Source organism: Kryptolebias marmoratus, linkage group LG15 (genome assembly GCF_001649575.2).
Source record: "Kryptolebias marmoratus isolate JLee-2015 linkage group LG15, ASM164957v2, whole genome shotgun sequence".
Taxonomy (NCBI): Eukaryota; Metazoa; Chordata; class Actinopteri; order Cyprinodontiformes; family Rivulidae; genus Kryptolebias; species Kryptolebias marmoratus.
In genome coordinates, this window is record NC_051444.1 from 11,813,448 (window position 1) to 11,829,162 (window position 15,715).

At 41.3% G+C, this 15,715-nt stretch overlaps 1 protein-coding gene across 2 annotated transcripts in view; it reads right to left on the reverse strand.

Moving 5' to 3' along the window:
• LOC108237374 (intersectin-2-like) overlaps positions 1-15,715 on the reverse strand; it is a 29,339-nt gene that overhangs the window by 13,008 nt on the left and 616 nt on the right. For both annotated transcript variants that reach the window (XM_037980033.1, XM_017418746.3), the window contains exons 2-18: positions 9,778-9,836; positions 8,357-8,446; positions 7,991-8,054; positions 7,677-7,864; positions 7,346-7,597; positions 6,092-6,176; positions 5,861-5,997; positions 5,110-5,173; positions 4,484-4,621; positions 4,236-4,324; positions 3,279-3,811; positions 3,018-3,167; positions 2,722-2,862; positions 2,471-2,558; positions 2,040-2,179; positions 1,014-1,174; positions 55-887 (exon numbers count right to left, since the gene is read on the reverse strand). In XM_037980033.1, the coding sequence (XP_037835961.1) occupies positions 55-887; positions 1,014-1,174; positions 2,040-2,179; positions 2,471-2,558; positions 2,722-2,862; positions 3,018-3,167; positions 3,279-3,811; positions 4,236-4,324; positions 4,484-4,621; positions 5,110-5,173; positions 5,861-5,997; positions 6,092-6,176; positions 7,346-7,597; positions 7,677-7,864; positions 7,991-8,054; positions 8,357-8,446; positions 9,778-9,784 (3,160 nt within the window). In that variant the 5' untranslated portion in view covers positions 9,785-9,836. The remainder of the gene's footprint in view (positions 1-54; positions 888-1,013; positions 1,175-2,039; positions 2,180-2,470; positions 2,559-2,721; positions 2,863-3,017; positions 3,168-3,278; positions 3,812-4,235; positions 4,325-4,483; positions 4,622-5,109; positions 5,174-5,860; positions 5,998-6,091; positions 6,177-7,345; positions 7,598-7,676; positions 7,865-7,990; positions 8,055-8,356; positions 8,447-9,777; positions 9,837-15,715) is intronic.

The following is a 15,715-nucleotide window of genomic DNA, read 5'->3' on the forward strand; positions in this document are numbered from 1 at the left end:
CTGAAGACGACACTGAAATGTACAGGAAGGTCTGAAAGTGTGTGTGTGTCTCACCCTTTCTCTCCTCCAGTCCTCTCAGCAGAGACATCAGCTTCTCCTGAACATCCACCTTCCCTCCATTCGGCTGCTGCTGACGAGACACCTCCTCCTTCCTCTTTTTCTCTAACTCTGCTTTCCTTCTCTCCTCTTCCTCCTCCCTTCTTTTCTTCTCCTCTTCTGCCCTCTTCCTCTCATCCTCACGCCTCCTCCTCTCCTCCTCCTGCTGCTGCTGTTGCTGCTGCCTTCTTCTGTCGTCCTCCCGCTTCCTCCTGTCATCTTCCTCTTTCTTCCTTCTCTCCTCCTCCAGCTTCCTCCTCTCCTCAGAATCTCGAAGAGCTGCTTCAGCTGCCCTATGTCGTCTCCTCTCCTCCTCTTCTTTCTCTCGTCTGCGCTGCTCCTCTTCTAATCTCTTTCTCTCGTCCTCCAACCTCCTCTTCTCCTCCTCCCTCCTGCGCCTCTCCTCTTCATCCTTCCTTCTCCTCTCCTCCTCTTCTTTCTTTCGTCTTTCTTCTTGCTTCCTCTCTTCCTCCAGTTTCCTCCTCTCTTCCTCTAGTTTTCTCCGCTCCTCCTCCAGCTTTCTCCTATCCTCCTCCTGTCTGTGTCTTTCCGCTTGCCTCAGACGCTCCTCCTCTTCTCTTTTCTTCCTCTCCTCCTCTTCTCTTCTCTTTCGCTCAGCCTCCTCCTTCGCTCTTCGGTCTCGTTCGGCCTGCTCTCTAGCAGCCTGTCTCGCTTTTTCCTCCTCTTCTCTCTTCTTAGCCTCCCTTTCCTCCTGGAGCCTCCTCTGACGCTCTTCTTCTTCCCTCCTTAGCTTTTCTTGACGCTGACGCTCCATTTCCGTTTTGATACGTCTAGGAGTAAAAAGTAAGTTTTGCATTGGTTTAAAGTTTTGCACAAGATTATAAAGTGCTTTAGGATTTCTTTCTCTACGTAAATCGTTTACTGTATCAAAGTATAAAAGCATTATTGAACTGTACCTTTGAGCTTCCTCCTCCTCCTTTCGCCGTCTCTCCTCCTCTTGTCGTTTCCTCTCCTCTTCCTGCTCCTTCTTTCGGATCAACTCTTGCTGTTTTTCCTCTTTGACGCTCCGCAGCCTCTCCAGGGCAATCTGCTGCTTTCTCTGGCTATCTCTCAGCTCCTGATGAACACAAAAATGCACACACATTTAGCAACTAAATCAAATCAATTGTATAAAACTTAAAGAATAAACAGACAAGACTAAGAACTGTAAACAAGCACCATGCATACAACAGCCAAAATCCTATATAGTTTGAAGGAAGTGCTTAAGACAGAGAGATAGAGAACAACTGGAAACAAGTAAAAAAAAAAGTAACTTTTTACAAAAAACAAGGAGACCTAAAGTGAAAACCTTTATTAGGTAGAAGAGGTTACAGAAGCAGGCCAGCAGACAGAAGACAATCTGAAGCATTGAGTCCTCAGCACCTTCAGACTGTAAAGTAGGGGAGACAGGATGGGGGACTGAGGAGAGATGCAAGTGGTCAGGTGGAGGAAAGTCGGATGAAGAGGAGAAGAAAAGAGAAAAAAAATAGAAAATGGGGAAAGTCGGTGGTGAGAAGGAATGACAGGAAGAAAGAGAGGAAACAGAAAATAAGGCCTCAAAAGCCAGGAAGCACGAGTGAGTATAAAGTATTTGTACTCTGCAGAAAAGTCACTGCTTTAATATTAGATCTGTTCAGATCTGTGCTTATAGTTGTTGGTAGTAATACGGTAAGAGCAGCCCGCCTCACACAGAAATGATTTCAGCTGAACTGTACACATCAAAAAGTTTTAAAGAATTTGACTCAACAGAGCAAATACTGATAAGAATTAGGATAATTACTATAAATCATGCTGCACAGTTTAGCAGTACATTTCAAAAACTAAAAAAGCAGAGATGTTATGGTTTGAGACACAATTAACGATAAGCAAATGAAAATTTCCATAATAAACTTTATTGTAATAGCCAACAACAAATTAAGCTTGGATGATAATGTTGTTCCTACCTGCATCTCTTTGTTATACCGGTCCATCTCGGCCAGTTTGGTCGAAGTCTCTCTCTCCAGAGCTTCAAGCTGTTCTCGCAGTTTCAAACACGTTCCCTTCTTCTCTGAAACACTCATCTTCATGGCAGACATGGTCGACACTAGCAACAGATCAAATGTACATTACCGTGCCTGCAGGTTTGTTTGCAGAGCAATATAAAGATTTATAGTTTTCTTCCATTTTTTTTTTTATATCTGATAATTCATATTTTATCTTTAAAACAACATGGTGCTGTTGTTGGGTCCAATTCTACTTTGTGATCTGATCAGTTTATTTATATTCAGAATATACTGAAGCATTAGAGCCATATTAGCTAATCAAAAATCTGTTTCCCCGTTCATCAACAGGTGCAGATGAGATGGGCTTTGTCTGCTCATCCGTCAGGACTAACCTGGGGGGTTATTCAGAGACATGTTTTGGAGTTTCTCTGTCAGTCTCTTCTTCTCTGGAGTCAGCTGGGACAACTTCCTCTGGAACTCCTGCCCACCAGGAAATACAAACAAGATGTGCGCCATTAGGGGAAAGTGAATGACGTACATGGCACCATTTTAATCATAAATGACAAACAGCTTTACGATATTAAATCTCAATTGGCAAAACATTATAATAACTCAAATAAACATGAAAACACAACATGCATACCTCTATCTGTTTATGCAGGGCGTAAATATCCTGCTGGCGTGTCTCTTTCCTCTGAATGTTGAGGTCCAGTTCAGTGCTCTGAACTTTCTTCTTGTTCTGAATGTCGCGCAGTCGATCAGAAATCTGACGTTGTTTGGTACCCTGAAACCAACAGAAATCGAAGAACGGAGAAAGGTCATTTAAACTTTAGCTCTGCGTGCATCAGGTCAAATGTAAAGTGTGTTTTCTGTAAAAGTTTGACAGGTGCAAAAAAAAAAAAAAAAAAATCTATCCCTCTCTCTCTTTTAGGCACTCACCACAGCTTCCAACTCCATCTCCAGACTTCTCTTCTTTGCCTTTAGTTTAATGATGTCCTCCTGCTCCTGCTGCTTCTTTACCTGCAGCTCTCCTCGTTTCCTCCTCTCAAATTCCTCCTTCCTCTGACGCTCGAGCTCCCGCTGTGCAGCCTGGAATGATTTCACACAGAGGAAAACATCGAGGTAAAAACATGTCCGTGTGAAACAGAGACACAGCACATGTACGAGAACTAAACACACGACTCATTCACACAGATGTACCTCTCTCCTCTCCAGCTCTCTCTGTCTCTCCAGCGCTCTCTGCCTCTCCAGTTCTTTCTGTCTCTCCAGTTCCCGCTGTCTCTCCAGTTCCCTCTGCCTCTCCAGTTCCCTCTGCCTCTCCAGTTCCCTCTGCCTCTCCAGTTCCCTCTGCCTCTCCAGTTCCCTCTGCCTCTCCAGTTCCCTCTGCCTCTCCAGTTCCCTCTGCCTCTCCAGTTCCCTCTGCCTCTCCAGTTCCCTCTGCCTCTCCAGTTCCCTCTGTCTCTCCAGTTCCCTCTGTCTCTCCAGTTCTTTCTGCCTCTCCAGTTCCCTCTGTCTCTCCAGTTCTCTCTGTTGCTCCAGCCTCCTCTCCTCCTCTTTCCTCCTCCTCTCCTCAGCCTCTCGAGCCTCCCTCTCCTTCCTCTCTTGCTCCTCCTTTTCCTTCTGAGTGCGCCGCTCCTGCTCCCTCCTCTCCGCCTCCAGCAGAGCCAGTCGTCTTTTCTCCAGCTCGGCGTTCCCTTGCTGCATGTTGGCTTTGAACTTATCCTCAAATGACACTGGAAGGAGAAGGAGGAAAAAGTTGCTGTCTGTCTTCACTTTTCACCCACACTTTGTCAGTCCTGTGAAAAATCCTGATTACTTATTTGAGCTTTTGAAAAAAAGATGTTCAAGGAAATAAAAAGAGAATAATTGGTACAACTGCTACTGACAAATAATGACAGAATAATATGAAACTAATTTAATGTAATGAGATTTAGAATATTTAGCTCAGAACCTCTGTTTTTCTGCCTGGTGTTTATGTCACAACAATATTTGTGCTGATGTAGGCATATTTTCGCTTGCCAGTGTGTGTGTGTGTGTGTGTGCAATTATAAACTGCACTGACTCCTCCACAGCTTTAGTTTCTAGGGACTAACTGTGCACAAGGCAGCATGTAAACAAGACTACCTTCCTAGTACTATTGGTATTGTGAGTACTGACGGTTAGGTCTGGTTTTCTGTGGAAGCTCGATGTCCAGGTCATCAATCATAGCTGAATAGAAGGAGGAGCCGGTGCCATTCACTGCACTCCTGTAATAAAGATTTTGAATAAATATATTTTTAAAAATGCACACGTCATTAAATAAACAACAACACATATACAGTATATAAATACAGTCCATCTTTATCTCATGTCATCATTAAAAGAAATGTACATCAAGCGTTTAAATGTAAAAAAGGTGTTTTTACCTTTGTGAGGGTGGCACCAACTCTGGTGGCAGCGTCAGTGGCAGCGGTTGTCCGGTCTTTGCCAGATCCACCAGATGCATCGCTAGAATAAACTCTTCTCCTTTCAGCTTGCCATCCTTATCAACATCAGATAAATTCCTGCAGGGGTGGGGTTACAAGTCAAAAATCCAAGCTGGAATTTGTTGTTCGACCTTAAAGCCAGTGAAGCTGCACACAGAAGAGCAAACTACTTTTTCCTGTTGATTTATGTAACAACTATGCTACCTATTTTCACTTATAAAACTGGGACAATGTGGCTAATGCACCTTTATTCAGAATAAATAAGTATTAGTTATATTGTATGCATGCATGTAGCATTTAGCTGAAGTTATAGAAAACACTGTAAGCTGAGAAATATTTATCATCTAGTGCTCATAAAAGTAGAACATATAATAGACATCAATAAGCTTAAGGACTTTAAAATCCTATGAACCTTTACTGGTAAGATACTACAAGCAGTAATAAATGACAAAATATAAAAATAAAAAAGCTACTCAACTTTAAATGTCTTTATCTTAAAGCTGCCTTTGTTTCTTTAACGTAATACTACTGAGAACATGTACACACACACACAAAGATTTTCTCACCAGATGGAGGCCAGCTGTGTCTGTGTTAGCATTGTGGTTGCCATGGCGTTTCTCACCTGCTGACCTGGGAATATGAATGACGAGAGTCAGAGTGGTTGCGTGGCTCAGATGTGTCGGTCATAAGAGGAAGGAGGGTAAAGTGAGACTGTGAGGTCTGACTTAAACAAGCAACCACAGTAGTTCTTGTCCCTAATCTCTTTAAAACGGGGACCTTTTGAAGTGTGGCAGTAAAGTGATGCTTATATAAAAACCTGTTTAACTGCATAAAATTCTCTTTGATATAAGAGATCAGGGTTAAAGAACGGCATGTTTTAGTTTGGATTGGAACTTAAATGAAAGCAACCCACTTGTGCAATTTATTTAATGAGCTGTGCCACATTAGTGAAGACATCAACTACAAGCCGGACTGGAGTGACTGGGTGAGAGAGCATGTTCATACGTTTGCTATTGTCATTTCAGGAAGTCCTGAGGCTTTCGAGAGAACAGGTCCAACGAGGCTTTTAGAAAAAGATGATGAATGCACACATGTCAGTGTGTGTGTTGAGAAATTTCCAGCATCTGAACACACCCGTAAACACACAACCAGCACTTCCTTTGAGGTAACTAAAACTTAACACAAAGTTAGAAAACAAAAAGCGGGGTGGCAAGTGTTATGAAATCTGTTCACCAACATCCACACCTGCAGTTCTGCAAAGTGCTGCGTTTTGTGTAACACCGTTTAAACGTGCACACAGACATGAGCAGCTCATACCTGTGAGGAATCCAGTCATCTGCTTATCGAGGATGTTGAACTGCTGCCTGTATTTCAGTCTCGAGGCATGCGGCACCGCCCAATCACTGGGAACAGCAGCCATTGGGGACATCGCAGACAGAGATGATGGCATAAAGCTGAAAGTCAGAACACTGCATGCATAAAGAGTGACTGGAAAAGGTGGAAGTTTGTCCTCATGTTTAAAGTCCTGTATGTGAGGGTTTGCTTTACCTGCCAAAGCCAATATCCAGCAGTGGTGAGGCATTGTTCATAGCAGCAGGAGAAGCTGAGTGTCCAGCTGGAGAGGAGTAGAGGGCTGCAGAAAGAGGTAGGCCGAGAAGCGAACATATAAGAACATTTATTTAATGTGATTTGAAACGTCACTTGGACAAATCAGGCAATCTCATGGCAACAACTATAAAAGCAGAGACTGTTTTCTTTTGTTGTTGCTACAGCTGAAAGAAGCCTGAAGACGATGCAGTAACTGATGTACACTGGTCAGAGACAGAAATGCAACAAAGATGGGACAGAGACGCCAAGCTCTGCAAAATAAGACTAAGAGACATTCATTTTCTATCTAAAACAACAGAAATGTTTCATCATTTGCACAAATAAAGATCTTGTATAAATGACGTATTTCTCCTAAAACTTTCCTGCGACATCAAACATTATAGAAGCGATCATCAGTAGATAGATGACTGTATTTAATACACAAGAAACCATGCAATTCCAAGGACCAAGAATATCTGGAGGATCAATCCTATAAAACTACACAATTTCTATTGTGGCAACCAGGTAATAAACAAAGACATCAGGAAGATGTATTCCTGAGAGCACTGGGTAGCATTTGCACAGCTGGAGGTACGTACTGTTGTGTTTTGTTTACAACACGTTAAGAACGGTAAATAAGGGACTGTTTTTGTATAAATAATAACGCCACACAACTCTGAAAGAATCCACAAAACCGTTGACAGAGCAGAAAACAAAATTCAGGTTAGAAGTTAATACGAAGGAGCAACCCTAAGTAGATAAAACAAAACCTCACTCACTCAGAAACCTTTCTAGGAATTTCAAACAAATTTACTGAAGAAATTTAATTCCCTTAATTTTCAGCTTTGTAACCCTCCCCTGGACACTGCAAGTGTAAATCTATCTGGAGTATATTACACTTAAACCCCCTCTAACCATTCGGGACTGAAATTAATGTGTAAAAACAGACAAAAGAATATTTGCCCCTTTTTATTATTATTTTTTTACAAAAAAAAAGGGCCATCCACATGTCATTCAGTCAACTAAACCAAAAAGTGAACATTACAAGCAGGAGCAGTGAGTAGTAAGTCAAGAATGGTGAAGAATTGTAATCTAAAAACCTGCTCTGAAGAAACTTCTTAAAAGGGGTTGAATTACAGAGTATTTTAAGCTGAAATGCCTGGCAGATGAATAATAAAACCAATGGAAATTTTTAAAGAGCAACGGGACTCTTACCAGTAGTCATAGGTCCAGCGGGGCCTGGTGGAAGGAATCCTATGGTACCATTTGACAGTGCATTGCTTCCCATAGTGCCCATCATGGGCCTGGCCGGGGCCGAGGCCATCAGTGGGGTCAGCCCTGTTGATGCAGGAGCATAAGGGCTGAGGCCTGCCATTGGCGTTAAAGGTGAGAGTCCAGGAGATGCCACAGACATGGGGGTCAACATGGCAAGGTTTGATCCAGGCATCATGGGCACAGAGCCAATACCTACAACAAAGTTTAGATGAAACAATTTAAACACATGTGCAAAACATTCATAAACACAACAATAACCAAACCACTGTACCATAGTTGGGGCTGGACATGACTGAGGTGGAACTACTAAGGGAGTGAGCGGGTACTGGAGGCTGTTTCATGATGATTGGCAGTGCTGAGGGAAGCGCTGTACCATGGAGTTTGAGCTTTATGAGCTTCATAGCGATGGAAAACTCCAGCCTGTCCATCTTTCCATCCATATTCATGTCAGCCAAAGTCCTATGAGAACGACAAAAGACAACGAATACATAAACAATGTAAAGAACTGGTGCTTCAAAACATCTGTTAAAGTATCTCATCAATAACAAATGTGCCAATGTTTGAGTAGAAATGTGTGTTTTGTACCAGATCTCAGCCAGCACAGGGGCAGGCAGCCCGGACTGGAGGAAAAACTTCCTCGCCTGATCTCCTACAGAGAGAAAGAAAAAAAATAAAAACTGAAAAATATTTATTTTGTTTATAAATAAATGGATGCAAGTTTACACTGACTGTGTTGGGACTGAAAGGAAAAGGCTCAAGAAGCCAAATGTTGAGAAGCTCACATCTGCATTTCAAATCTGTGTCTGTTTCATGCAGCACTTACATATTTTTTTTTACTGTGTCTTCAGGAAGTTTGGTTTTATTAGATGAAAGGATTAAAACATTGTTGTGGCAAAAGAAGAAGTATTTAAGCAGGAAAGTCGGGGCACATTGGGCACCGGGAGTTTGTACCTGAGATGTAGCCCATTGATGGGGAGAGGGTGTCAAACTTCTGATCATGTTTTACCCTCTCCTCAGGAGTGATTGCCCACATATTTGGACCTAAGGATATAAAAAAAGGACATATTAAAATGATACTGAAATTTAGCAGCTAATTAGACACTCACTTGCATTAATCTTGTTGCTAGCAGTGCCATCTTCATCCCATTCATCTACACTACAGACAGAAAGACACTCAGCTCCTCACTATCCACTGAACACAAACACAAACTGACATTAACCCTGAGCTGCTTCTATCACCAACATCAAACTAACCTAATATTTTATTCATCTGTGCATCTGCATTTATGTCTTGTGTGAGATATAATGAAGAGCTGAAGCCACTTTGTAACAATAGAGAACATTTTTTTTACCTCAGCTCTGTCATCATCATGAAACTCGGTACCATGATGATTAGCCTGCTGACTCAACCACTAACTGTAAACATGATGGTAATAAAGAGCCTCACCATGACTCAGAACTGTCCAAAACAGCTGCTGTGAGGAACTCCAGCATCTATCAGCAAAATTTTAAACGTAGGAATAAAGTAATCAGTCCAAACAAACTGATTAGTTGGTCATTGAGTTACACATTTTTAAGTCCTGTTAGATATTTACAAACATTTGGATAGGTTTAGCTCTAAATTTATGTATAATCCCTTATTTAAATATGGGCAAACTACACCAAGGCATGGAGATGCTGTTTGGTTGAACAGCCATGTTTTTGGTGAAGGACTGTGAAATGAACGAATACATAAAATCTGCAAAAAAAACAACCTCCAAACTTTTGATGAATCCGAGCATGGAAGTACCTGATCCAGAGATGGTTAACAAGCCTACACTTTCCATGATTATGAAATTCTGAAAACAAAATATTAAAATTCAAAAACAAAAGTATTAAGACCTAAAAGGCAAATAAGCAGAGAAATTCCCATAAGATAGCTGCACATAGATGAGATAAGTTAGAAGCTGAAGGCCAGCCTCAGCAGCAGTCAGGAGTTGGGAATGCACTGCTGTATTGACAAAGTGATATGAAGCTTGATGCTGCAGGAGGGCAGAACAAGCTTACACCTTTCAATAAAGTTTACACACAGAAGGCTTTCTACACACCAGTGTTTCTACATGGTCCAGTACAACGGACAAGATTGAAATCATAATAAAATTACGAAGAGTTCCTGCATCTTTAGCCCTGTAACCAAAACTAGATAGAAAGCTGGCATTAAAATACGTACAACTACTACAAGAACTGAAACTGTGTTGACACTAAACACATCTGCAGACCCCCTAAAAATCAATTTATAAAAAGAACACCAAAACAAAACCTCCATTTTTCGCTTCCAATCAACACATTCACTCACTAACTTCCTTCGAACACACAAACAGCAGTGCTCTTACCATTCATGTTTGCACGTGGAGAACTCCCAGTGGCGTCCTCAGCTTCTGCTCACAGCCATCTGCAAAACACAAAGTCACAGTCCAGGCATCAGTCAATACTGCAGCTGAGCAGTGGTGTCACGAGGGAGGTGGAGGAAAAGGGAGGGACAGGAACACACACACACAGAGGCAGAGCAAGGAGACCATTCTGATCAGTCAGCAGTCAGAAACAGAGCTTCTCCAGTTCTCTTTACTCAGGCAAAGACTGGCTGTGTCCCAAAGCTTTCAAACCAATAAGTGCTAAAGCCTTTCAGCTCTATCAACAATGACTCTGCGCAGGCCAGACAGCAGAGTAACAAACACTAAGCAACTAAAACTATACATCCAACTATGCATTTTCGGTTCTTGAAGATCCAGACCACTGTTAGTACTGTATTAGTCATAGTACTAACCGAAGGGACCACAGTGTTCCTGTGGTTTAGAGTGGATGGTCTGCTGTGTTCATTTCATCTTCTGATCCATTTATAATGACTACATTTCATCTGCATCTGGAGGCCAATTTCAAAGTAAACCATTAAAAAAAAGGTTGAGCAAATGTACAAAGCAATTCAGTCAGCTGTTGCTCAGATATATGAATCAAAATAGTGGACTTGAATTGCCTTCAGCTACCCCACTTTTCAACCCAGAAAAGCACTTTTCTGTCATTTCATAAGCATTTTACAAAGTTTATTCCATCAAACTTTAAAACCCATTTGCATGGAGTAACGCCTACATGGACATTGAGTGGAAATGAGCTTAATTTTGAATAAACATGTAAAGTAGCAAAAGGACCAATTACTTATGTCAGTTTAAGGTTAAAAGAGTAAACTTTTCAGCACCAACAAGTGGACCCAAATGGCTCATTTTTTTCTAAACTTATGAAACAGACAGCTAAATAACATAAAAATCATTTGGAAGCTGACCTTCAACTTTTAATGTCTGTTTTACTTTCAATTATAAAAAAGAATTACTACTTGGGTGACTTGAAATAGAAAAGCTGAAACAGTACTGAGACAGAAAGACCAAAAAAAGTCACCATAGGTCTCAATATATGTGGTCTTAATAGAGTATAGTTAAATGTTGATAATTTTTGTTTTCATCCTGGTTACGTTTAACAGCACATTCGCATTACCAGTGTAAGCAGCAGTGACGCTGGCGGGGCTGTAGACTTGTTTAATAATGACTGGGATGGCCACGAAGCTTGTGGTTGGTCATAACATGTCCCAGATTCTGTGTGCACAAACTCAATGAACCATTCATGGGACCCTTGTTGACAAAAGACCAATTCATTGTCATGTACTGGGTTTGCTGGTACGTTTATAGGTTGTAGTGCTCTGTTTGGCTGAAATGCACCACAAAGCTTTTTTCTTATTATTATTTACAGCAGATTTCAAATGCTTTTAGAAGTGGAATAAATAAAGAGGACACTGCTGATGGTTAATAACAAAAAACTCTAAAACTGAGGACTAAATTGTATGCGTGAAAAGTGATCAAATGAATGTAACTTGTAATACAAAACTAGCAGAAGCTTTAACTGTTTTACAGCTCCACACTGGAGACAATGAATGTTTCTGTCACTTTAGACGCATGCTGAACACCTGCTTCCTCTGAGATTATCTGCCAGCCATCATCAGCCTGTCAGTCTCTCATGGTAAAGAGGGAGGAGGAAAAGAACGAGAGGAATTCCAGTCCTGCTGCTCATTGGTTCCTGCCTGGTTCCACACATACAGAAGCATTTCCTCACTAAACGTTAGTTGCCAAAAAGAGTTTCTGGGTTTTAGAAGAGGAAATGCTTTGATGGCCAAGGAAATATATTAGTTTTGGTGCTATGACTGGTTTTTGGACAGTAAGTTTATATTGGAACACCACTGATCTCTTTGGTGTTTGTTTAGGAGAAGACTGACCAGATCAATGCTCTCACAAGTCCAGATAACTAAAAGGGAAAACTAATCCATCACCTGCCATCTGTCACCCTTTCATCTCTCGCTCCTCATCCCTCCTGTCTCCTAAGTGTACCGTTCCCTTCTCCAGTTTCTGTCTTTTATTCTGCACTTTTCCTTTTTACGCATTAATGAATTAAAAAGAAAGTTTGTTTACCACTTAGTCTTACAGAAAACATAGAAGCCAATCCGAACAGAATTTCTCAGAACATAAATTGTTGCTCCCATTGTTCTGAAGGTCATAACTGTACAAACTGTACTCTCATAAAGTTGACAAGTGGATTTTAATGCGTTTCCTGGAACTAATGAAAAATGGCCACCATACAGCACTTCCAAAGAAAATCGGTTTTCTTTTATTTGTTTCTTGTTTTTCCTCTAACATTAGTTTGGAGCTCTGCACAGATACTTCATATAGATATCTTTGGGTCTTTCAGTAAAGTCTGTTGTACTGCTTGTACTTGACCAGGTGAGACAAACAGAAAATCAGATGTTAGAAAGTGTGATTATCATCAAGTCACTGATCGAGCAGATGGCTGCTGGCTGAGATAACTTAGACAGTTCTGCCTGATATCACTTGGGTCAAAAGAAGAAAACAAATCAGCTTAATCTCTGAGGCAAGCACATCCTGTAAGATGAGTTCCAATCTTTTTAAATCGATTATATGTGTAAATACACATCGTACAATGAAGGTGTACAGATATTTAAAAGCAGTCCGTGTTTTGCAGCTTCTTGCGTCACCCGTAACCTGCAGTCAGTACAGAGTGGGAGTCATATCCTGCCTCCTGTGTGCTCAAAACAGGCAACCCTGGCTGAGTAGCTCACAAGTAAACAAGCAACCCCAGCCCAGACTGACCACAGTTCATGTATGATCAGTCTTAAGCTCACAGGCTGGACGTCAGTCGCTGAGCTGGTATTGTTTGGGAACCCAACCTCTTGTAATGTTACACTGCAGGAATTTTAATGAATTAATGAAAGATAGCAGCAGACTGTCTGCTTTAAGGTTTGCTGTTTCCAGAGTGAGCGGAGTCTTACTGTTCCTGACAGGATATCCTCCTGACCCACTGAAGGACTGGCAAACTCAGCTTTGCAAACCTCATGCAAATCCTTTCTGAAATCGTCTAGCGCACACACACACACTCTCGCACAGGAACACACACTGTGTCAGCAGAGGCGAACCCTCTATCTGCATCAAAGCAAGCTCACAGAGGTGGAATCGGGCCAGTGGTCAGCTCCACCTCACATCAAAACACATTTGGTTTGTATTTCACCAGTGATGCAGAACCTTTTAAAAGACAAACCGCAATAAAGTAAAAACTGACGAAAGAGACACAAGTACTGTCATACACTTACAGCTAATCCTAAGTTATCTCATAACTGCTGTCATGCTTGAGCACATAAATAGGAACGTGAATCATGTTGGCTCCTAACTTGACACTTGTGAAACTTAGCTTGCACAGACATGCAGAGGTGTGGGAGCAGTCAAGTGTCATGAGCAGTCATGAGCAGTCATGAGATCTACATGCGAAAAGCGGGTAAACAAGATTTTTTAATATCAATCTGCACCTGCAACGATTACATGTCAAAACTGATTTATCGTTTTATTATTAACTTTAGAGGTTTCAAACATCAAAGTTCCTCTGTAATTGTTAAGAGTTTGCAATTTGAGGTCTACAGAGTAATTCTCAGTGTATAACTACACTGAATGACTCTTCAAGGTCATTTTGAGCCACTTCATTTTGAAACTCCAGCTGACTGGAGAGTGGCTGTAAAACAACCCCTCTGCTTCCTGGACTGTGGTTTCCTCACTTCAGATCTGGCTTCGATGGTCAAACCTCACCCGCTTCAGTTCCACTTTGAGACGTGTTGACAGACTGGGACGCTCCAGTCTCACAGTGAGTATAAACACACAACACAGGAAAGTGTTGGATAAATAAATTGGCCGTTCCTGACCTAGCTCCTTCAGTGAAACTATGGTTATTTCAGTTTACCCATGAGTGCAGTCAGCTGTCTGTTTATTCTTTGTTAAATCTGATGAACACTGTAGCTTGCTCTGAACGGGACCTCCTTCAGGAAATGAATATATTCTCTGTTCTTAATGCCACAATTAATTCATTCCACCACTTGTTTTTTCACTGAATATAAAACTATGCCTCCCTCCCTTCAATGCCCTCATCACTACAAACAAGGCCTGTCTGCCAGTGCCGTTCTAAGAAATTACTGATGTTCTTCCGCCTCTCACGCTGACCTCAGCTCCAACCACAACCCTGCCTCTGCTTGCCGACTCTTTCCTCTCTTCTGTGTTAGTCTTCTTCACCTATTGACTCCTGTTCAACAGATAATCCACAACACATCCACTCGCTTTCAAGCATCCAAAACAACTGCAGTGTTTGCAGAGCCAGATTAAAGTGTTTCAGGGAGGATTTGATTCATTCTGTTTGTCGTGTTGAGCTTTTTGTTTGTTTGGATTGTTTTTTTTTTCCTAAGAGGCAAGGCAGGCCTCTCCCTCCTTTCTCTAGCTTTGACCCACCCTGATTTGTACACATCTTGACATGACTGGAAAACGTACACTGATAAATGAAGCTGGCTCATAATAGTTCAACGTGAAAGACCCACGAGCAACATCTGAGCTGAAGCTTTTTGAAGCCCAAGCTGTAGGATGTTATCTGAATCAACTCCTTGACCGGAACGACAATAACACAGCTCCTGCAAGGTGGACAAAAAAAGTAAGGCCACTGCGCAGCGTCCAGTATGCAAAACATTTTCCGAGAAACATCTTTATCCATTTGCATTGTGGTGAGTGTTTAATGCCAGAAACAAACACTGGCAGATTAGCACGTTGTATTAAGATGGCAAATTCTCTTCTCTTCACCTGCCTTAGGGTTATGGTTGTGACAAAAATTATATATTTTCCCCAAGAACACAAAAACAAATGACATCTGAACTTTCCCGTGCAGGACTATTATTATCAGTCTATTTGTTTAAGTAAAAATACATTTCTAAAAACAGAATTAATACTGTAGAGCACACGTCTCCAACTCGAGGCTTGTGAGCCAAATCTGGCCCTTGTTACCATTTATCTGGCTCCCCGAGGTAATATTTTCACATTAGATCTGGATCCACCAATCTGTGACAGACAGAGATTTTAAATCGCTTCTCATTTGGTTTAAAAAACTGAGCCTGTTTCGTGTGGATTTCTCATAAGTTAGTCAACCTTGAAGCCAAGAAAAATTAGATACACAACAGCGAATGCCAAACGAAACCGATCGAATTCTCACAGCTGAGAAAAGAATCAATTAATGTGCGTCGGGGCAACAGAGAGTCTGCTTTAATTAACTTTTTCTCTTCTTATCTCAAAGTCAAACATTCAGATATTTACTGAGGATTTCTTTGTAACTGGGTTGATGGATTGCACTAAAATGTCTTACTAGGAAATATACAATGAAATCTAACCATAAATATAATCCTTGTGTAAGTTTACCTGATCCTGGCTTTTCTTGTCTCTCACGTTGAACAATCAGAGACCCAGAATGGGACAGCCTACAATAGGTCTAAAGCAATGATTCCCAAAGTTGGGGTCGGGACACTAGTGTGGGTCACTCAAAACCAAGTAGGGGTCCTTAGATAATCTACAGATATCAACTTACAATAAAAAAACTTAGTTTTTATGCTATGCTTGCACCATATTCGTTACAAAAACTTGAAATACAAGTCCATAAAGTGATTTAAAAAATAGCATAATAAGGGTGAAGACTGTTTGTGTTGTCATTATGTCCTTATTTAATAGAGTCATTAGCATTTTTGGATGTTTAAACAGCCAACAGATGTGGTCACACAGCTTTGGCTTGGGAACCACTGGTCTAAAGAATAAAAGCTAAAAACCAGCCCCAAAGTTGCACTGTCACCCTGTGTTTTCCATGCAGACAACCCTCCATGTTTCTGTAGATGAACTGATAGGGTTACATTCCCTGATCACTTGTCAC